This window comes from Periophthalmus magnuspinnatus, chromosome 23 (assembly GCF_009829125.3).
Source record: "Periophthalmus magnuspinnatus isolate fPerMag1 chromosome 23, fPerMag1.2.pri, whole genome shotgun sequence".
Taxonomy (NCBI): Eukaryota; Metazoa; Chordata; class Actinopteri; order Gobiiformes; family Gobiidae; genus Periophthalmus; species Periophthalmus magnuspinnatus.
In genome coordinates, this window is record NC_047148.1 from 15,613,220 (window position 1) to 15,634,124 (window position 20,905).

The window sequence follows — 20,905 nt, forward strand, 5'->3', positions numbered from 1 at the left end:
TTTTTTTACAGTCATGATTATCTGCATTTCTTCAAAATATTTTTTATTAAAACTTGTTTGCCATGTTGCAAAGCCAATTTGGTTATGAAAACAAAAGGTTATTGACAAATGCATTCAAGACACCTACTGGAGACCTCCCTGGTCTCCAATTTCATCAGAAATCCATGAATAGAAACGTGGCACTCTGGTGAAAACTGCTGGAAAATGCTCATCACATCGACTGCTACCCCATGTGACTATTCCAAAGAGGAAGTAGGCACCATGCTTCCGACAGAAAAGAGGGGCTCCCGAGTCACCCTGAAGTATATAAACAGTGGGTATATGAAATATGTAACAAAAGTGCTACAAGTCCTTTACAGCACCATGTTTCATGTACAAATAGGTTTGTTGTACGGGTTTACCAGGCAGGATGTAGAAGCTGCAGGATGAGCGCATAAGTGAGAGTCTTTGATCATGTCTTCTCCCCACTTCTCTCTACAGGTGGTCTGGTTAAATAGTGTCACTACAGCATGGTGCAGCCGGTTAGGATTCACACCCCCTAAACACATTGACATGATAAATACTAAATCCAAACATAAGTTTATGTGAAATATATTTTAACCTGTAGCCTTAGTTGTTCCCCATCCTGTCACTGTACAAATCCAGCTATGATCCAAATCACCATCCTCATCCTGGTCAGGGACACATATTGGAGCTACGCTTTTGCCTGCAAAAAAAAACAACAACATGTTTACCTCTCCCCTGTTGCACTTTTATTTTGAATAGGGTCAGTACCAAGTCTGGCAGGAGTGGCGAGCTGGATTAGAGACAGGTCAGAGCCTGGAGGAAAGCTGCCATCTTGTGGTAGGTTGATAACTCTCACTACAGGAATTCTTTGTAACAAAGAGTATCTGATGTCATGTAATCCCAAAACTACCGTGTCCTCAACACTGAAGAGATGGAAAAGGCAACAACAATACTAAACAAAATGCACATCATATGTCCTTTAACAAGTCTTATATATATAATTAATTAATTATGGGCTGCATTTTCAAAATATAATTATATTTGACAAAGGCTAGCACTTGAATATATCTTCCTACCGTACATTGCAGTGTTGTGCTGTGATGACAAACTGCTGGCTGATCAGGGTCCCGCTGCAGTAATGGTGCCCATCCTGTTGTATACTGACCTGCCAGGGCCAGTAAAATGGACAGGATTCACTGATGTTCTGCACAGAGGTGACACCATCCTGGGACTGATGTAATGATGCAGTGAGTGGCACTGTCACACAACCTCGGCCTCGATGCTTTCCACAGTTGTCTTCTGCTGGAAAAACAGACATATTCTGAAATCTGTATATGTTTCAAAATTCTTCTGAAACCAACCTGCCGCCGGAGTGCCAACTGACAAAATATTTTCTTCATCTGTAAAAACAGATATATAGACACAGCATGTAAGGCCAGGTGTATGCAGTTGAATTGTTATAGTAGCTAAATGTTGTTTACTTATGACATCTGTGATCCATGAAATTACGTTCTGTATTCTTGTGTAGACTCCCGGCTTTTTGGCCCGTCCACAACCAACACCCCAGCTTACTACCCCTGCGAGCTCATACCTGCTCCCATTGAAGCAGGATATGGGCCCTCCCGAGTCTCCCTAAGACAGAAAAGACACGCAGAAGAAGTAGGGTAGTACAGACTAACAACCACTGACAAAGTTATACACATGCAAAAACAGATGGGTGATCTCTACTTTTACAGAGTGATCTCAGTCTTGTCATCACGCCCTCAGTTCAGTCTCCAGCCTGACAAAATGTGATTGTGCAATCAGAGATTGACGCTTTGCTCTATTTATTTATTTGATATGGACGTGCCCCTGATTGGCTAATCCACCTGTTAATTACACCCATTTCAAAACAAGATTCATGGATCTCTGATAAAACTTTACCAGTGACCAGACTCATGTCTTCATAAAGTACTGGAGAATTGTGTATTCTCAAACCCAGGCAAGAAAGGCCCTATGCTATGCAGGAGGCAGAAGTATTTATCCTTTGCGATTTTCTGTGTTACCTGACAGGCATCCGCACCGCCTTCCTCCTTTCCTGCACAAAACATTGTATCGAGGATTCTACCAACATAGTATTTGTTACAAACTTCAGAGGGGAGAAGTGTTACATTAACTTCCTGCAATTTGTTCACGCGAGGTCCATCTGAGGAACAAGGCACAAGCAGTCAGAAGGGAGAGTGCAAAGCTATTGTGACATACATACATACTCTCTCTAGTGGAGCCCCAGCCTGTGGTAGTGCATTCAGTGAACAGGGGCAGCGTGGTCATCCAGATGTTGATGGGTCTCACAAAGTCATTGAAGATGAGTGGCTCTTTCAGCTTCAACAAGGCAATGTCATACTCTTTAGTCTGAGTGCTGTAATCCTTATGAATGAGGATTATACTCACTGCAACCACCTTCATTTGAAATTTGAGAGAAGAGTAATGCACATTCCCAGCCAACAACTTACACTGGCTCAAAGTGGCTTTTCAAAAATAAATTATATAATTTTATCACTGACATCTAAATATAATTTCAGTAATCCAAAACAGTTCAACTGACCTGTTGACCTTTTTCATTTAAATTGTCCAGATCATGTTTTCCAGCCAGAACTGTCCACAAAGAAGCTTTTATGTACCTGTAACACATGCTAAATAGATAAAATATTCAATATAAAGATAACTACAACTAACACCTGTATTGAATTGCACCTTCTGAAGCAGTGAGCAGCAGAAAGAACCCAGAATGGTGATAGTATGGCCCCTCCACATGCTGGCATTGTGATAAACGTCAGAGAAACCTGCCATGGCCAAGAGTGAAATAACGCCTCCTCTCCTCCAATTATTCTGGTCTCCTCCTCTGTCTCAGGTAAGAAGGAACGCAGCCCAGCCAGATCTGAAGGCCATCACAAACACAAACACTTCTGTTTACAAGTCCCTTGACCACACACGCGCTGCAGCCTCTTTATTCAGCTGAACTCACCACTGAAGGAAAAAACTCCCGACATGTGGTCTTCAGTGTGATTTAAAGATGGGCCTAGTTCAATTACAAATATAAGACAATTACATCTTTTTCCAAAATTATCCTAAGCATCATTATTTTTCTTACTTGATACTTCAAACGGGAAAAGTAAAACCAACAGGAGGAGCTTCATCCCTGCCTGTGGTGTCATCAGAAACACCTGCGGAGTCCTCTAAACTTCCGCCCTGCATTACCTTATTTAGCAACTTACTTCCTGTTTAAATGTAATAAAACATGAAAACTATAATATGTACGGTAAAACTGTGTAGAAAGAAACGTAATCAGAGTGAAGTTACCCTATGATTTGTCTAGGCTTAAATCTAAACCCGCTTATTTTTTGTTGAGCGTGAGAATGTCTGATATTTAGAGATTTACCTATTGCAGCTTGAGTATGATTTGTGTTGGCTCTTTAACTAATAACTGACATGTCTTAGAGATTTAAGCAAAATGAATGAAGCGAGTGGCTGACGGGTTTCGACTGCTCCTTCAGCTACACACAATGAATTCTGGGTGGAACTCATAGGAGACTACGATGAGCATATCTTATAGCTGAAACATTTAATTTATCTAAGAGGATATGTACCACATGAGGTTGCGGGCCAGCATCGTAATCGCCAGGAAGACACGAGCTTTCACAAATGGAAGGAGCGCGCAGGGAGCGCGCTGCGCGCCCAGCGAGAGGCGTGACGCGCCTTAACCGCATCTTCAGGATGGCATTGGCAGGTATGGTCTCCTTTGAGCTAATATATTTGGTCACAGTAAGAAGACAAGGCGATGGCTGTATGTTTGACAGTGCTGGTGTTTAAGTGGTTGGTTTTGGTGTGAGCTGTGGCTTACAGAGCTGATGCTGGGGTGGTTGTAGCGGCATGCAGGCTTCAGCATGCAGGCTTCAGCAGGCTTCAGCAGAACCACAGAGGGAGGCGGCTCGAGCCTCTCCGTTGAGGTTTTTCTGTTAGTGCTAATTTACCACAGTGGACTGTCCGGACTCGACGACATGGCAATGCAAAATAGTAAATGCATGTGTCCTGGTCATGGGCGAGCCCCAGAGCATCTTAACTGCTCGCTTCATTCCGTAATGGGGTCATTCAAAAAGGTAAGAGAACCGGGGCAGACAGGTTGATTCGGGCCTGTGGGGGGAGCTAATTTCACTGGAGCATGATCGATGCATGTCAGCTGGACTTCATAGAGCCGCTGAAAGAAGACAGCGGAGAACTGTATTGGTATTGTAAGATGTAATGGGTCGTGATAGGCTTATTGTAATACAGCCTTTAAAAAATGTTTTCTGCAGCAAATGGCTCTATGTTGTGTTTAACCTACAACATATGACTTTATTACACATTGTGCTGAATGGTATTGAGATAAACCATCCAAGAGCAATAACTTACATCTGTGTTCCACCTATAGGGCCCCTTGAACTGCCCTAATGGCACAGTGTAGTGGTCTTGGCCCTTTGAGGACATGGACCCCAACACCTGAGTGGTACCCTGATGGACCTTGGAGCCATGGTCTTCAGGCATACACTCCCCACACAATTGCTGCTCATGGGCCTGGTGGTCCACATGCTGACAGCAGACATATCCTTTCAAGGTAAATCACACAGAGGTTACTATGTGTTGTGGAGTAACAGTAAGATGAAGCCTTCACTTTTCATTTAGTCCTCCCACTGACACTGAGTCACCACCTCCTTTCAACATACACCACATTTACAGCCTGAGCCTTCACCTGACTGCTGATGTCAAACTGACAGGAGAATTGAAAACTTAATTTTTTTGGGCACCTACAAAAGCAGTTGAATCCACCCTGATTTTATGAACCAGCATAATAACCATTTTAAGACAGAGGCAGTTGAATTATCATTATCTTGATCTATCTTTCCCCTCCTGTATCTGTATGATCTGAGGGCGTCGTCTCCAGAATACCAATGAAGCGTCACGTAGCACGTGATGCTGTCGCACAGCACTGCGTCACTATGGCAACAGAGTTGGTACAGAATGAAAGAGGCTCAGTCAAGACTGTGTAGAGGCTCCTAGCAAACAAACCAACAAATGTTTTAATTTAAAATTAAAATGATGTAATATCTATAAAATTGCAATTTGTCCCACATATAGTTCAAAGTGCACTCAGCAGGTTTCTGTGTCTTTCTTAATATTTTTGGTAGAAAAATACTTGTGGTAAATATAAATAATAGTTTTACACCAATGACTATGCCATAAGAGGGATGTGGATTCCATTCATAAATCTAGGAATGCATTTTTGGCATTCATACAAAGTTTTTGTAATAATAAAACAAATAATAGCTATTGTGTAAATCAGACCAGATTTAGGCCTTGTCTACAACAGGGTTACCTCCATTTATAATGCATCTGCTGCCCATGCCCAACCAGGAAGTAAAATGAGAAACTTTACCAAAATTGTTAAACTTAATAGGTAAGATTTTATATGTATATTAACAATTCAATTTTTTTTATTTTTCATATTTAGTTCAATTAATAGTCTAACCCACATGCTTTAATACTCCCAGCTTTTTGTCTTATGTTGTTTAGGGTATAGAAAATAACACAGACTCTACAGACGCAGACTTTTATGTGTGATTTTTAGATGGACACAACACAAACAGGACAGCAGAGTCTTCATTGCCATCTTCTTCTCAGTCTCTGAGACAACAGTTTGCTAGTCCTGTCACTGACCATGGGTACTACGGCAGCATGGGCAGCACAAGCTCAGCTGAAGACTCAGAGACTGGAGCACAAGGCATTCATCTCCTGCTCAGACCACCAGACTTGCTGTCTCCCAGTCTACCCCCACCACTGCCACCCCACAGCCAGCCCACCATAACCCCTCCCCACCCATCACTTGAGCAGGGTCCCTCACTGGAGGAGACCTGGGGCTCGGGAGATTACGTGGAAACTCTGTCCTTTATGGTGCCTGATGGGGATGAGCTGGCCCTGGCAACTCCCTTGCCCAGTCAGCCTTATGATGATGATGATGACGATGGTGATCACTGGGTCACCTACAACACAGCATTCCCCAGTAGGCCCACATTGCCTCTTGTCTCTCGCCTATCTCCATCCCTTTCTACTCCCACCATAGGACTACATGCAAAACCTGTCCAGCCAGACCTGTTCCCCACCTGGGATGAGGACTATGATCCAGAAGACATGATGCCTCTGGAGCCCACTGAGCTGTTGCTCCCTGATATGAACAGTTTGGAGTATTACACGAACCTGCTTGCCCGAGAGCGGGAGCGAGAGAGAGAATGGGAGAGAGAGCGCACTGCAACAAAACCATCTATATCTCCCACAGCTACACAATCTCCATCACACCTTCTCCCCACTCCATCACCCAGCTCATCTGTGAGTCCTGAGGTCAGCAGACCTACACCCCCTCTGACCCTCGCACCAACAGTAACAAGCAAAATCAAGCCTCCTGTTGAACCTACTCCTCCACCTAAGATCAAAGATTTTACTCCCATATTGGGAAAACCCTCACTCCCTCCACCATCAAACACTACAGGCCGACTGACTCCCTCTCCCCCTGAAAGCCCACCATCCCATCCCAAGCAAGAAAGGCCTCCAGTAATCACAGAAAAACCTACAACTACAACCCGTGCCTCTACCACCAAGACTACTCTTGCCATGACAACTAAAGCAATTGCAAAGACTACTCCAGTTACAGTGATTAACCTGACCAGGGCCCCACCAGTCACCACACCCCGCATCAGCCCTCCAGCAAGACAGTACCTGTGTAATGTCACCAAGCCAGAGATGTACCTTGTCAGAATAGGTAAACAAATCTGTTTTTATACATTAAGCCATACAAGTCTATAGGTGTAAATCATGTGATGTTATTTTGATGTTTGTGTACAGTAAGCTCTAAAGGTTCTTCAGCAAGTTTCAGTCCTGTCAGAGAGCTGCTAAAGAGGGAGTTCAACTGCTCAGTTGAGCTACAGGTAATTAGAACTTTATTATAACACACTATTTATTTTAGGGGGCATACATGCTTCTATACATTTAAATAAGCTTCTCTCCTAACAGTTTCTGAGAACTCCATCAAGTTTTGCTTTCCGTGTTGTCTCCGGACCTTTGATCTATACTGCTATGTCTGTGATCAATGCTCTTCGACAAACAGGACGCACTTTTGGCCCAATCCCCACAGTCTCAACTCTCTACACTGTACCAGACCTTGTATATCAGATCCACACCATTCTGCAGTTTGTGCCCTCACACATAGATGTGAGAGTATGTAATTTCAGTGAGCGAGTTGAAAAGGGCTTACTTATGGCCTACGCTGAGAGTCGCCGACGTGCTCATGAGAACAGCAACATTAGTGTTCAGGTCAGTGGCATACTCTATCTTTGTCATTATCATTTAATTACCACCATCGACCATTTTAGAAATGTAATAAAGTTGTTGTTTTGTTTTGGTTTATTTGTTAGCTGTTAAACATCACGTATGGCTTGACAAGACCTGAGAAGCAAGAGAAGGCTCCTGTGGACATTACTTTTGCAGTAAAAGATGGGCGGGGCTACCTGACCGGGTCAGAGGTCAGCGAACACCTGAGGAAACTCAGCCATGTTGAATTCAGCTTCTACGTTGGATATCCTGCTCTACAGATTGCAGAGCGTAAGAAAATGAAGTCCGAACATGTGTAGCTGTAGAGGTAAATCAGTATATTATACTTTGTTGTCCTTTGCAGCCTTTCATTACCCAGAGCTTAACACATCTCACCATCTGCGCTCCACATGGGTTCGCACAGGTAGAATTAGATTTATTGTACAAAAACCAGCAGAACAAATTATTTATTCTGAAAGGTGTGTTCTGTTTTGTGGTGGTTTTTAGTCTTGTTGGGTGTTCAGGATCAGCAGGTTGCTGAGAGAAGTTTTAAAGCTCGATTGGAAAGACGTTTGGCTCTTCTGTTGGAGGAAGGTCTGATTGGAGTCAGCAGAAGACGCTGGAAGAGAGCCACAGCTGTTGGCAACAACAGTCTTCAAGTAAGCCTTTAACTCATCAGTAACAAGAATGCAGATCTAGACTACCCAAATGATGTCTAAATCTGCCTAGAATATACATCTTTTAACAAAATGCTTTCGTAATGCAAATGTGGGGAAACTTTTAACTATTTTCTTCAGAATTTGACTGCATTGTATTTTAAATGAAATCGCATTACTACTTAACTACTGTGGGGAGTAAAATTATGTGTTTTTCACAAGGAAAAACAAAAAATGGTGCTCTGTCTCAGGTGGTGAGGGTGGCAAAGCTGTCCGGGGCAGAGCGCCCTCTGGAGGTCTTGTATTTTGTGGAGGGCCCTGGTGGTGAACGTATACCTGCCGAGGTCACTGCTGCCACTCTGAACCGTCTGGATCTGCAGAGAGCAGCTATTGTACTTGGACACCGAGTTCAGAGGCCTTTGGCTCAATGTGAGGCACCTAGGACTATATCTCTGTTGTATTGTTTGTATTTCAGTACCAGTCACTTTCTTCTGCCTCTGTGTGTTCAGCTGTGGAGACACTGACATTGCCTCCTGCAGAGACTCAGGCCAGTAGCATCTGGCTCATTGTTGGTGTGGTGGTCCCTGTCCTGCTGGCAATCTTTATCATCATTATTTTGTACTGGAAACTGTGTGGTTCAGATAAGCTGGAGTTTCAACCAGATGCTATCAACACTATTCAGCAGAGGCAAAAGGTCAGATGTCAATCACTGCAGTATTCCTTTACTTGCACCACAGTAACATCCTACATCCTGTGTTCTTTAAGCTTCAGGCTCCCAGTGTGAAAGGTTTCGACTTTGCCAAACTACATCTCGGCCAGCACAGTAAAGATGACATCATGGTGATTCAAGAGCCCGGACCTCTGCCTGCTCCTGTGAAGGAGGCCGCCGCCTCAGATGGAGGAGATCTCAATACTCCAAAATCAAAAGGGTCATCCACTAAAGCTGTAAGGTCCAGCCGACGCAGGGGCAGGTCAGTGCCTCAAGGCTGTGTGAAATTACATTGCAAGCAATAACAATTATATTAATTATGCAAATATGTTCTAATTTGTGTTAGAATGAGCCCATCAGATGGTGACTCACTTGGCAGTGATCAGTCTAGTGGGAGAGAGTCAGCAGAGGAGAGTACTCGTCCTGTAGCAACTCCTGTTGAGGGCAAACAGCAAAGGAAGCCCAAAAATGGTCAGAAAAACATGATTGTGCTATATGTTTTTGTTTTGTTTTTTAACTCAAAGCTAACATTGTGTGCTAAACAAGATTTCCTTTTTTAATGTAATCACTAAAGGAAGAAATAAAATGGGTATGTTTTCTTTTATTGTCCAAAATGTATGTGCCACATTGATCACAGATGCATCATTTTGAAAAATGAATTGCTATTCTTCCTATTCTTGCCTTTGTGTAAACATAGCACATTTTGTAATCCATCTTCCAGCTGCTACGTCAGGCAGTGGTCAAGACGAGCTGCTCTCCTCCTCATCCATCTTTGACCATGTTGACCGTGTGTCAAAAGGTTCCTCTGACTGTACACGTCGCCCGGCCAACAAGGTACAGTTAATTGCCATGCAGCCACGGCCAAGCCCATCATCTCAGCGCACACCTCCACAGCAAAGTCCGACTCATGCAGAAAAGGTCAGCACCAAGATGCCGCCTTTCATCGAGCATTATAAACATGGGGTGTGTCTGGAAGTTAATTGTCTGCTTGGTCTAATCCAGGTGGCACTCAGGCACAAGTCAGAGATAGAGCATCATAGGAACAAGCTGAGGCAGCGAGCTAAGAGAAGGGGTCAGTGTGAGTTCCCCTCCATGGATGACATTATGGATGCATTTGGGGATGGTCCTGTGCAGAGTGAGGCAGCTCAACGTCTGTACAGCTCAGCTCATGATCACATGGACTGCATCCTACAGACTGACACTCCATCACCCCCAACACCCACTGACTCCAAGAAAAGGTTAAACTTTCTACATTTTTTTTCAACAAATAATAGCAAATCAACAAAATAAAATCTTTTTTTTTTTTTTTTTTTTTTTTACAGAGGGAGACGTTCTCCTAGAGGTCGTCACCCTCAACAAGGTCCCGGAAGTCTTCCTGACACAGACAGAGACCGACTGCTCATGGATCATGGAAGTGCCACTTACAGAAAATACCCAGGATTGAACAATGTGGCATACATGGTAAAAAAAAATAATTTTGATAATAATTTGTAATTATTATTCTAGAGAATTATTGTTAGCTCTTATCATTTGTGTTTTGTACTTAAAATTGCATCCTAATTTTTGCAGTCAGACCCAGATATACCCCCGGACCATGGCAGTCCCTCTCCCACTGATGAGGTGTTTGATTCTGCCCCTCCGCCGCCCCCCTATATGCCCCCTCAGCCTTCTATTGAAGAGGCTCGTCAGCAGATGCACTCTCTTCTTGATGATGCTTTCGCCCTGGTCTCTCCATCGTCGCAGGGTAGCGCCGGGGTAAGCGGGATAAGCCCTGCTCTGCCTAGCCCCTCTCCCCAGGCCCGCCGGCCAGGCAGGCAATGGGGCTCTTACCCAGCCGCCCCCACTCACAGCCCTTTCTCAGCAGTGAGTCCTGCAGCAGGACAACTATCATGTGGTATCACATTATGAAAGTTGATGGTTTTGTCCTTCTCTCCTACAGAGATATGCAGAGCTGGGGATGTCACCAACTTCAGTCCAGGGTCTGCTGCAGAGGTCAGTGGCAACAAGTAAAAACTTCAGTTGTGCTGGCAGGATATGCTCATAATATTTCCTGTGCATGCAATACAGGCAAGGTTTGAGCTCAGGGTATGTTTCAAGTGGAGACCAACTACCTGAAGTCTATTTAAGTAGGGGGCAATATGATGACCTTCCCTCCTCCTCCAGACCACGACCTGTAGGGGGCAGTACAGGTAATCAAGCTATGTTATAAAATGTTGATCATATTTTAAATAAGCAATTATTGCTGTAAAAATGGCAAATAAATAAATGAATCAGAAACAATAATTATTTTTCCCCTTAGGTGCACAGCTCCACCACCTGACACAAGTGGGCATTTCCAGTCAGATTGGTGCTTATCCCGGGGTTGGACGCAGTATGTCAGGCCCCACCGGCTCTAGTTGGAACCAACAGCACTCAGACCAGGACCTGTCCAGACCGGGAGCAAGTCGAGAAAGTGTGAGTGTTTTGAAGTAAACATGCATATATTAAAAAAATGCATTAGTAACAAATATTTGATATACTGATATAGTATACTTTAATCATACTGTATATATATGTGTTTAGCTTCCATATCCTTGACATGCCATTTCTTTTTACAGGTGCTTTCGTTTCCTGAGTTTTCTTCTTCATCCGTTTTCCAGATGCCCAGTTCATCATTGCGAGATTCTCAAGCTCCACCTCTTCTTTTGACTTCACCAACTCCTGAATACCCCCCAGACGATGCATCTCCCTCAGCACACACCTCAGCCTCTCTTATAAAGGCGATCAGGGAGGAGCTGCGTCGCTTGGCACAGAAACAGACAGCAGTAACCAGCTACCCCTAAAAAACTCATTTGGAATAAATATTCAATCTGTTTTTGATTTTTCACCTTTCTAAAGGATGGATTTTAAACGCTGGAACATCTCAATTTACTCTGAAGACTGTGCCAATAAGACTAAATAAACCTCCGTGATTTACAGGGTCTCATTGAGCCACCCATTATTCATATCAATGTCTCATTGAACACTGTTTCCTGATTCCACCAAGTGCTTCCTGGAGTGGGCTGTCCATTCTCTAAAATAGGCAGTACCACTCCTAAATTCCTAAAGTGGATCATACCTCTGTTTTTGTCTAAACTGGATATGTTCTTTTTCCAATGGAGTAGATGATCCATCATCGTAGTCACACAATTGTCTGATGCAGTTTCTCATACAGGGGTTTTGGTACCACTGGGTGTATGCAAGCTTTATGTGGTGGTACAGTAGATGTTTGTTGTGAAAGCTTTGAGAATCACATCTAAGACATCCTCAAAAGACCAGAATGTCACACCTTTTTCTGTTGTTTGGGGCTGAAGTGTGCACTACGTTTCGGGTTTCCTTGTGCTCTACAGTTGATCCCCTTTACTTTTTGTGGTGCTACCGTCAGCCTCTTGCAGCCCTCTCATTACCATGCATTGCCTTCCACACTCACCTCAGCCAAGGAGATAATTTCTCTGCCCATTAATACATGAGGTATTTGCACTGTCGATAGCTGGAGGTGGCATACAGTTCTCGTGGCATGGTGACTAAAAATCTATTAAAAATATTTATAAAAAATATCTATATAGTAATTAATGTAAATTGATAGAAACCCTATGAGCACAATATCAATGTAATTATCAAAGTATTGAGATGTAACCTATTTTTATTGCTGGTAGAGTCTATGAAAGTCTATGTTATTATTTCATTGTTTATTTTGATCAAAAAAGACCAAGCTACTGTTATATGGCTGTACTCCTCTAGTAATTAAGTTGTCTGTGGTATTTGAGCTGAAGTTATTGCTTGATAGCTGCTTGCTTGTGTGGTCATTTGTTGGTGCCAATAACAAAAAATACTGCTATATTGATTTATGCATTACATAAAGAATCCAAGCAATTATTCATCATTTTGTACTCAACCTTATACAGTGAGTCTGTCAAGTTAAGATTGTAACTATAGATAAGTTGTTTGGTCAGGAAATGGAAAAAAAGAAAATTAAATAATATTAGCTATTATATATGTCCAATTACCATATTAAGCCTTATGTAAAAGGAAGGGAAGGGTGTGGCCCTTTAATATGACCAAATTACTAATTACAGCTCATTATTACTGCTTTACTATGAATAGAAAGTTCAAAAAATGTCTTGGTACTGTTTGGTAAAGGCCTATGTTCCCTTTGGAAGGTGTTAGAGAGCAATGGGAGGGTTTTTATCATGTTTTTATCTGCTTTTTATCATGTTCAACTAGTTTGAACGTTAGCTATTTGTGATGTACCTGTTAATGTCAAGCATGCTGCTAAAAGAACAAGACATTTTTGAAAATTAGAAGGTGTTTCACATCACATGGAGAAAATACAGTGCAATTCTCATTCTCTATTAAACTGACATTTTTGCTTTTTCTAAATTATTACAAATAAATACAATAAAAGGTGTCTAAATATTGTGTTGAATAGAGACTATTATATAGACTTTTTGTGACTCAGAATGGATTAAGTGATCTGCAGAGCAGCAGTGGCAACACATCCTTTATCATTCACCAGCTGCTGGAGCTTTTCAAGTGGGACCTGACCCCCGTCACTTAACCCAAAGGACCTGCCAATACCCACACACTCACACGGTGCTATTCAACAACTCGAGGTGTGTCGGAGCTTGGCTAATTTCACAATAAATACCACTGTCCTGCTAAAACTTATCCTCCTGTTTAGCTCTGAATTCAGTTTAGCCAGCTAACCAAACTGATTGAATGTCTTTTTTTTTTTTTTTTTCAAAAATATTCTGTAGTCTACAGTAATGTTTTTGTTTATCTGCCGTCTGATCACACTAATGTTGAAAACAAGATCTTTAGTCTCCGGTTTGCACAAGTGAACCAGCTTCTTACTCAGTATTTTAAATGTATTGGATACATTTCATTTGCTTGTCAGTGTGCACTCTGCTACAGAGATTAACGAAATATGAAGTGAGCTCAGAATAATCATGTACGTACAACACACGAGATTTAACAAATCTTTGATATTGCTTTGTTATTTGATAATCATCGAATTAACCATGAAATGTATCCAAAAGATTGCTCTCTAAATCTCCAATTCATGTGGTCAGTAAATTTTGACTTTGAAAGTACATCTAGCGGCAGCCTTTGAGTTTAACCTGTTCATCTTGTTTTGCACTTTATACCTTAAAATAGTTTCTTCTGTTGTAAAAATTGTATTCCGATATATTTAAAAAAAAAAAAAACAAACATCTATGCCCTGGTTAAACACCAGGAGGACCCATTCAGAGCCGAGGGTGTCATTTGACTGGACCTGTTCTAATCAAACTGTGTGAGCTGCATTCTGTATTGTCTAAGTCAAGAGATTGTGCTAAACAAGATTAAAGAAATGTGATTAAGTTCAGCTGTTTGACTGGTGTACTCGCTTTTGGGTGAGGGATAGTTCAGTGGGTACAATAGCTACATTTTAAGGAAGGTATGTAGCCTGCACGCTCACTGGTTTAAAAAGGGAACTTCAATCACAGCTGACCCTGGCCAGTGCTCTAACCTGCATATTGAGGACAGTGGCAAGTTTTGCTCATTCTCACCATATGGACAGACCATGCCTTAAAACTCAGAACCTCCAGAATTCACTCACTGTGCTACAGAGGCTGCACTAGCACTAATTCATTATTAGCTGCAAGTCTTCAGATCAGAGTTCATTTATTTTCAAGTAACTGGAAGACCTGGCTGACTACATGAAAAACTTGTTGAGGAATCACTAAATGACAACATCAAACTTGGCTATCATGCACAAGTAGGCTAATCAATTCATATTTTATTTGAGCATAGTTACTTACATAGTTATCTGAGGACACAGATTGGTCATGTTCATGAAATGAATGAAATGAGCTACTCGCCCCTTTAAACAGACTACTATGTGGGAAGGGGGTGTTGAAATTCTACAAACAAAACTAAAAGGGTGGGTATTGCATCAACCAAAATAGGTATATATTGTAGTTGAAAAGGCGAAATAAGACTTTCAAGAAATCTACCACAATCTGAAAGTTTATCTGTTGCTGTTCTACCGCATCTTGTTATGGCTGTAGACTAGGCCATTTCATAATTCAAGTCAACCTTGAAACCTAGTCCACATTAATACCTGCTTTCTTTTTAAACAGAGCCTTATGGGAAGATTTGAAACTATAATAATCACACTTTATTTACAATCTATTTAATCCCATTTCTCAATCGTGGACTGATTGAAAGTAGTCTATAGTTTTTAGTTTGGCTGAGGTTCTTTAAATGTGGAGCGCCACGGGCCACAGTGAGCACGAGCGCGCGGTGACGCTCTCCTCTCCTGGCCCCGCCCTGCTGCTGTTTGGCTGCGTCCTGGTGACGATGACACTTCCTGATACACCTGCACAGGTCAACAACAACATCTTCCAGGAAAAAAGATTTCGCGGCAGTATGAGAAAAGAAAGGTCTTGATTGTGTCTCCCTTGATCTTAACAACCACGTAAGTAACAAACATGCGGTGATTTTGAGAGAAAGTTGCTAATTTCTCTGTCATCCTAAAATGTACTGACAGTGAATTTACATGGATCATTAGCAGGGTGTAGCAGCAGTCTCGTCGCTGTTATTAAATGGTTCTGACATTGTTACAATAGTTTAGTTTTGAATGATTCGAATGACCACAAGACCTTGAGACAAAACCTGTTGGACGAGATTAAACTTGTATCTCCACTTTAAAGTTTCATCATAGACCGGCTTTGCCTGTGATGATTCTGAATAATTGGCTTTTTACCCACCACTGGGCTATTACACATTCTTACTTAGCCTATTGGTCTGTCAAATGTAAAAAGGGCAGGTATACAAACAAAGTTACCATTGAAATAATATGCTACAGTAGCCAACACTCATAAAATCAAGATTTGTAGGCTACTGTAATAACCTATTATTACGGTAGGCCTATTTGATTTTTGGCAAGTAGCACATATCTTCTTGTTTATTATTTTTTTGGTGGGGGAAGTCAAGTTTCTGACAGCAGAATTTCTGTAAAAAAATGAATATTGTGCACACTTTGAGTCTCTTGTTTTAGAATGTCTGAAGGCATGAAAACCCAGCTGGTGAGCGCCATCCATCTTCAGGATGTGGAACTGCAGGAGAAACCATCAGCCAGTAATGAGCAAGACAAAAGTAACAAAAGCATGGGTGAGGCAGTAGTCAAACAGTCCTTAATCTCAAGCGCATAGCTTTTGCAATGAGTATGTTCACAATTACTGACTATCACGTTTGTATGCATGTCATTGGTCTTATTAACGCAAATGATGACTCACATAGATCAGAGGTGGAAAAAATGCTTGTTAGAGTGAGCAGAACAATTTTACACTGAACACCTCCAAAACTTGAGAGCTGGTCATTGATTTTGGAAAAATAAATAACTCAGCCTATTTCTATCAGTGCAGAGGTGCAAATAGTTGAAAACTTTAAATCTTTGGGTGTGACTAATGACCTGATATTGCACTCATACAAGTGCAATTGTGAGAAAATCACGTTAGAGGCTTTTCTTCCGACGTAAACTGAAAGCCTAAACAGATTCGCTGTGCTATTGAAAGCGTCCTCACAGGCGTCGTCACAGTGTGGTTTGGAAATGCCACAGCCAAAGAGAAGAGAGCTCTCCACAGAGTGGTCTGCTCAGCCTGCAGGACAGTAGGTGTGGAGCTGTCAGTCCTAGACGGACTTCTTTCTCAGGCATTATCAATTATTAATGACCTGGCTGATCATCCTGCCAGTGACATTTTTTTTTACTTCCCTCAGGGAAGTGCTACCGCACCATTAAATGCACTACATCCCGCCACAGCAGGTTTTTTTGCTCACAGGCAGTGATAACTTTAACCAGTGCACTTAAAAGTTCAGCTTTATTTTGTACATTTTTGGTACATCTTATGTATTAATTGTGTCTGTCTTTGACTCTTGTTTAGATTATGTGGTATATGTTTTAATATGTTTTAATCTTGCCTGTTTGAATGGGTGAATGAATGCTGTGCACTCTGGGCTTCCTTTTTCAACCTTTTTCTGATGCGTGTTTATACTGCAAATGGCAAATAAACTGAACTGTTGTACTTCAGCCTCCAGTACAATGCAGACCTATACTGTGGAGGACGCTGTGGAGACCATTGGATTTGGACGTTTTCATATCCTTCTCTTTCTCATTATGGGCTCCTCAAATGTAAACAAATTCATTTCATTTTTTTTTTTTTTATATATATTTTTTTGGTTTAATTTACTTACTATGACATTTATCTACATTAAGATTGTAGAAGCAATGGAGATTATGTTGCTGGCTGTAGTGTCCCCAGAGATAAGATGTGAGTGGCACCTTGAGGACTGGCAGGTGGCTCTTGTTTCAACGGTACATGAACAGTGAAATATTATACTTTAATAATTAGATACATATTTACATAATGAATTAATGCATATTGACATTTTTTGTTAGCTTGTCTTTCTAGGATTTATGTTGTGCGGTGTCCTTGGAGGGTATATTGCTGACAGATATGGACGCTGGACAGTAAGACACACTTCTGACCAACAGTGCTTCACATTTCTATTTCTGTTTAAAAAATAAATAAAAAAATCTAACTGTTTTTTCAGGTAGTGTTTGCAGGTTTTTTGTGGAGCTCATATTTCTCCCTGCTCACATCCTTTGCACCAACTTACGGCTGGTTTATCTTTCTTCGCAGTATGGTGGGCTGTGGAGTCGCTGGAGTATCTCAGGGGTCATCTTTCTTATTATTGACTAATATATTGATTATAATCAAAATAGTGGAATAGTGCTACAAAAGAAATCTAAAATATGTGTACGTTTTTAGGTTTGTGTTGAAGACAGAGTTCATTCCTGCCAAGTATCGAGCGTTTCTGCTGCCTCTGGCCACTGTAAGAAAAAAATGTATTTCACCTGCACATATTGCACCTGGATTCAGTCTTTGTTATTGCAGCTCCATACATCAGCAGGATATGTGTAGCTTGATTGAAGCCTGCATCATTCTGTGCTGACTCAAACAAACTCCCAGCATGCATTGTGTTGACAGATCTTCTGGATGCTAGGCGCCATGCTGATCATCATCCTGGGGATGCTCGTGGTCCCCACACTGGGCTGGAGATGGATGATTCGCATATCTGTTACACCAAGTGTCATCCTCATTTTCCTGTTTAAAGTAGGAAAAATCAAGTACGACTTTCAGCTACTCCTTTGGGTTGTCTTTATGCTTAACTCTGATTTTCTAGTTTATTCCAGAGTCTGCACGTTACCATGTTTCTGCAGGTAACATTCCAGCTGCTCTCAAGACATTGCAAAGAATCGCAAAGATGAACAGAGCATCGCTCCCACCAGGACAGTTAATGGAACCTCCTTCAGTATGTGCCAGTCTCATGAAATGAACTACTATGAATTCAAAACAAAGAATGTGCAATAAAATAACATTTATTATTTTAGCCAGAGAGAGGAAACTGGAGGTTTCTGCTCAGTCCAACTTTTAGGAGGACAACTTTACTGCTCTGGTACTCTTGGTAAGAACAGTCATCCAACTAAAGCATTAACACTGGCTTATTATTCACTCATTACATATAAACATGGCAAGTCTAACATTTATCTTTTATCCAACAGGTTTGTGGCTTCCTTTGCATATTATGGCTCAGTGTTGAGTAGTTCGGAGCTCTTGGAAAAGAACTTGTTGTGTGTAATAAATGCTGACCGTGAGCACCAGGTCAAACACCGCCATGAGGACGGACTGTGTTACTGCATCCCATTTGGGTACAGCGACTACCAAACGTTGCTCATCAGCTCTATCGGAGAAGTTGCCCGTACATATATACCCCTCCCAAAAAAAAAAATCATTTCTGGCTCCTTTTTGCTGTCCTTAATTGACTGAATAAATCAATTCCTTTTTCTTGTTAGTTGTCCCGCTTAACATTGGCCTTCTCAACTTATTTGGAAGAAAGATGACTTTGACAGTTTTGCAGCTGCTGGCAGCTGTGTTTTTTATGTTGCTCAACATTTGCTCCACCATGTAAGTGTCTTTAGTCTTAGCTCATCAGTAAATGTGTTTTGCTTTAATGACTCATTGTGTTTGTTTAGGTTTGGATTCACAGTGCTGTTCTTTCTTCTCCGTTCCCTGGTGGCAATGAACTTCAATGTGGTTTATATTTATACTGCAGAGGTAATCATCTGTCTTGTTGCCATTTATCAGTTTTTATTTTCTGTGCCTCAGACTTTTCTGGTGGTTATAGGTGTATCCCACAGTGGCTCGCTCTATAGGCATGGGTTTTTGTACATCCTTCAGTCGCACTGGGGGCATGATTGCGCCATTCTTAGCACAGGTATGTAACACTATAGTATTTTTAGTTGGTTGGGCTATTGTTTATGGCAATTAACGCATTAAGACCGACACAGACGAACCTGCTGCTCAGGGAGCTTGTGCATGAATGACACACAGAACAGATGGGATTGGAATAAAGTAAAATATATTTGGCAAAAGTCAAAACAAAGTGACATACCAATTACATTGAACAAAATAAACAATTTTAAAACAACAAAAAGAAGGCAGTTCCCTTGTCAAATATTTTGACTTTGTGAGAGTTCAGTTTATTCCTTTTTTAGGATTTAGTTCAGTTCAACTATCGCAAATTCAGTTCTAATCACGCAAATCCAAAATCCACAGATCGCGGAGCAAAAACAAAATAGATTAGTCCTACCAGCGCCATCAGTAGAGAAATCTCTGTTCAGTCCCATGAAAAAAACCTGACCTGAAAACAAGGTCAAAACAGGATCTCAGGTCAGTTACCGGGAACCTTTCAACATTACATTCATCATTAAATTACAGTTGCGCAACATAAATTTAGAAATCAAACTATTTACGCTTCACATTCCAGCCAATGCCGCCAGAGATTAACACAGGGCTATGACTGACAATATTTATCAAATACATAAATAAAATGTATCAAAACAGCATAACAGTGCTGCCGAATTAAAGTTAACACACTAAAGTAAGTTAGCACATGATGTTTCATTCATAACTTTAGTTTATAATTGCCACAATTCAAAACAAACACAAAAATACTCGCATTATTAGCAGGATTCAACACGCGGAAATAAACCGCGAGTTAATATACGGCAAACTCGGCACTAGCTTTCAATTTAGTGGATTTTAATGGTACATAGGATCGATAAAGTGTTGGCAAAACTCACCATTGAGTTGTATGTGAGCAAAAATGTGAAAAAATAAGGTTTAAAACCGAGTAGTTGTTGTCCAGGCCAAACGCCAGTTGCACAGACACAGAGAGTGGGAGGAGCAGACAGGTGCAGGGCTGCTCCAGGCATTTATAGGTCAACCAGTTGGGGGTGAGCAAATCAGAGATGAACACTGACCAGGTAAGGGTAACCCTAGGTGGAAGGGGTTACAGGTATGTTCCTCTCCTTATTGTCCAATCATATCTCTACAACGTGGGTCAGATTACCTGTAATTTCACAAGTTTGTTCTTGTAGGTGTTGATGTCCCAGTCCGTGATAATGGCCCTCAGTCCATTTGCTGTTGCCTGTTTCATCTGCGGTTTAGGAAACTTTCTGCTGCCTATTGAAACTAAAGGACGAGCTTTGCTGGTATATCATTTGATATTTACATGTATTAATGCAAACTGTTTTATTACATTCACATTTCAACAGTTGTTTTTTTTTTTTTTTTTTACAGCAAAGCCATTGATGCCTAAAAGACAAGACTTTTATAAATATTAAATGTGTTTTAGAGTCCTTTGTCCAGAGTCCTTTTTATAGCCTAGGACAGTGGTTTCTTTCAGGTGGTTCTCTGCAGTTTAAACATTTTCTGAATTTGAGGTAGTCCTTGTTTAGAATTAGTAAAAGGCTTGTGTAGACCAAGTCTAGACCTAAAATAGACTGTTTTTGACCTGGTGATACTTGAAGGCCAAACATTTTCTTAAGTAGGCTTACTTGGTGTGGAAAGTTTGAAAAGCCCTGAAGAGGCCAAATGTCAGTTTTGTAGAAATGCAAGCCTGCTCAGAGTAAGGAAAGGTGAGATGAGTGGTAGGTAGGGAGTCTAAATTTAATTTATGGCAACAACCACACCACCCCGGGTATGCTGCCCTGGGACCACAATGATTTGAAGTTACTAATAATCAACAAGGGCCA

General features: G+C 41.4%; 3 protein-coding genes across 5 annotated transcripts; 2 read left to right on the forward strand and 1 right to left on the reverse strand.

Annotated features, from left to right (window-relative positions):
• Positions 1-7: 7 nt before the first annotated feature.
• ovch1 (ovochymase 1) lies at positions 8-3,217 on the reverse strand. 3 transcript variants are annotated; one of them, XM_055231610.1, is made up of 13 exons: positions 3,137-3,217; positions 3,011-3,064; positions 2,740-2,923; positions 2,591-2,666; positions 2,256-2,445; positions 2,052-2,191; positions 1,488-1,638; positions 1,368-1,406; positions 1,083-1,305; positions 775-929; positions 602-706; positions 402-538; positions 8-297 (listed from the first exon to the last, which is right to left on the reverse strand). In XM_055231610.1, the coding sequence occupies exons 1-13, from the start codon at positions 3,198-3,200 to the stop codon at positions 124-126; spliced, it is 1,692 nt and encodes a 563-aa protein (XP_055087585.1). In that variant the 5' UTR covers positions 3,201-3,217; the 3' UTR covers positions 8-123. The 3 variants fall into 3 exon arrangements, with proteins under 3 accessions (XP_055087585.1, XP_055087584.1, XP_055087586.1); XM_055231609.1 differs by having other exon boundaries at positions 1,083-1,308; XM_055231611.1 differs by lacking the exons at positions 2,052-2,191; positions 2,256-2,445 and having other exon boundaries at positions 1,083-1,308.
• Positions 3,218-3,729: 512 nt separating this feature from the next.
• si:dkeyp-27e10.3 (UPF0606 protein KIAA1549) lies at positions 3,730-13,477 on the forward strand. The gene is made up of 20 exons (XM_055231861.1): positions 3,730-3,772; positions 4,454-4,636; positions 5,648-6,832; positions 6,916-6,998; positions 7,084-7,383; positions 7,485-7,671; positions 7,745-7,804; positions 7,888-8,039; positions 8,288-8,465; positions 8,546-8,730; positions 8,802-9,007; positions 9,092-9,216; positions 9,467-9,663; positions 9,748-9,983; positions 10,068-10,206; positions 10,315-10,608; positions 10,685-10,737; positions 10,813-10,934; positions 11,045-11,199; positions 11,343-13,477. The coding sequence occupies exons 2-20, from the start codon at positions 4,537-4,539 to the stop codon at positions 11,565-11,567; spliced, it is 4,182 nt and encodes a 1,393-aa protein (XP_055087836.1). The 5' UTR covers positions 3,730-3,772; positions 4,454-4,536; the 3' UTR covers positions 11,568-13,477.
• Positions 13,478-15,104: 1,627 nt separating this feature from the next.
• On the forward strand, positions 15,105-20,509 carry svopl (SVOP-like). The gene is made up of 16 exons (XM_033989897.2): positions 15,105-15,223; positions 15,806-15,918; positions 16,836-16,936; positions 17,021-17,119; positions 17,204-17,275; positions 17,359-17,483; positions 17,577-17,640; positions 17,796-17,921; positions 17,992-18,120; positions 18,200-18,273; positions 18,371-18,567; positions 18,662-18,773; positions 18,842-18,923; positions 18,994-19,083; positions 20,249-20,362; positions 20,451-20,509. Exons 2-16 carry the CDS (start codon positions 15,807-15,809, stop codon positions 20,460-20,462), a joined length of 1,509 nt encoding a protein of 502 aa, XP_033845788.1. The 5' UTR covers positions 15,105-15,223; position 15,806; the 3' UTR covers positions 20,463-20,509.
• The last annotated feature ends 396 nt before the right edge of the window (positions 20,510-20,905 follow it).

Coding starts and splice junctions, on each gene's coding strand:
- ovch1 (XM_055231609.1), bottom strand. CDS start 3,200: ATGACACCACAGGCAGGGATGAAGCTCCTCCTGTTGGTTTTACTTTTC. Junction 3,065..3,136: donor TTTCCCGTTTGAAGTATCAA/GTAAGAAAAATA, acceptor TAATTGAACTAG/GCCCATCTTTAAATCACACT. Junction 930..1,082: donor GCACAACACTGCAATGTACG/GTAGGAAGATAT, acceptor CCATCTCTTCAG/TGTTGAGGACACGGTAGTTT.
- si:dkeyp-27e10.3 (XM_055231861.1), top strand. CDS start 4,537: ATGGACCTTGGAGCCATGGTCTTCAGGCATACACTCCCCACACAATTG. Junction 6,833..6,915: donor GATGTACCTTGTCAGAATAG/GTAAACAAATCT, acceptor GTTTGTGTACAG/TAAGCTCTAAAGGTTCTTCA. Junction 10,609..10,684: donor CTCACAGCCCTTTCTCAGCA/GTGAGTCCTGCA, acceptor TCTCTCCTACAG/AGATATGCAGAGCTGGGGAT.
- svopl (XM_033989897.2), top strand. CDS start 15,807: ATGTCTGAAGGCATGAAAACCCAGCTGGTGAGCGCCATCCATCTTCAG. Junction 17,922..17,991: donor TCCTCATTTTCCTGTTTAAA/GTAGGAAAAATC, acceptor CTGATTTTCTAG/TTTATTCCAGAGTCTGCACG. Junction 18,121..18,199: donor AGTTAATGGAACCTCCTTCA/GTATGTGCCAGT, acceptor TTATTATTTTAG/CCAGAGAGAGGAAACTGGAG.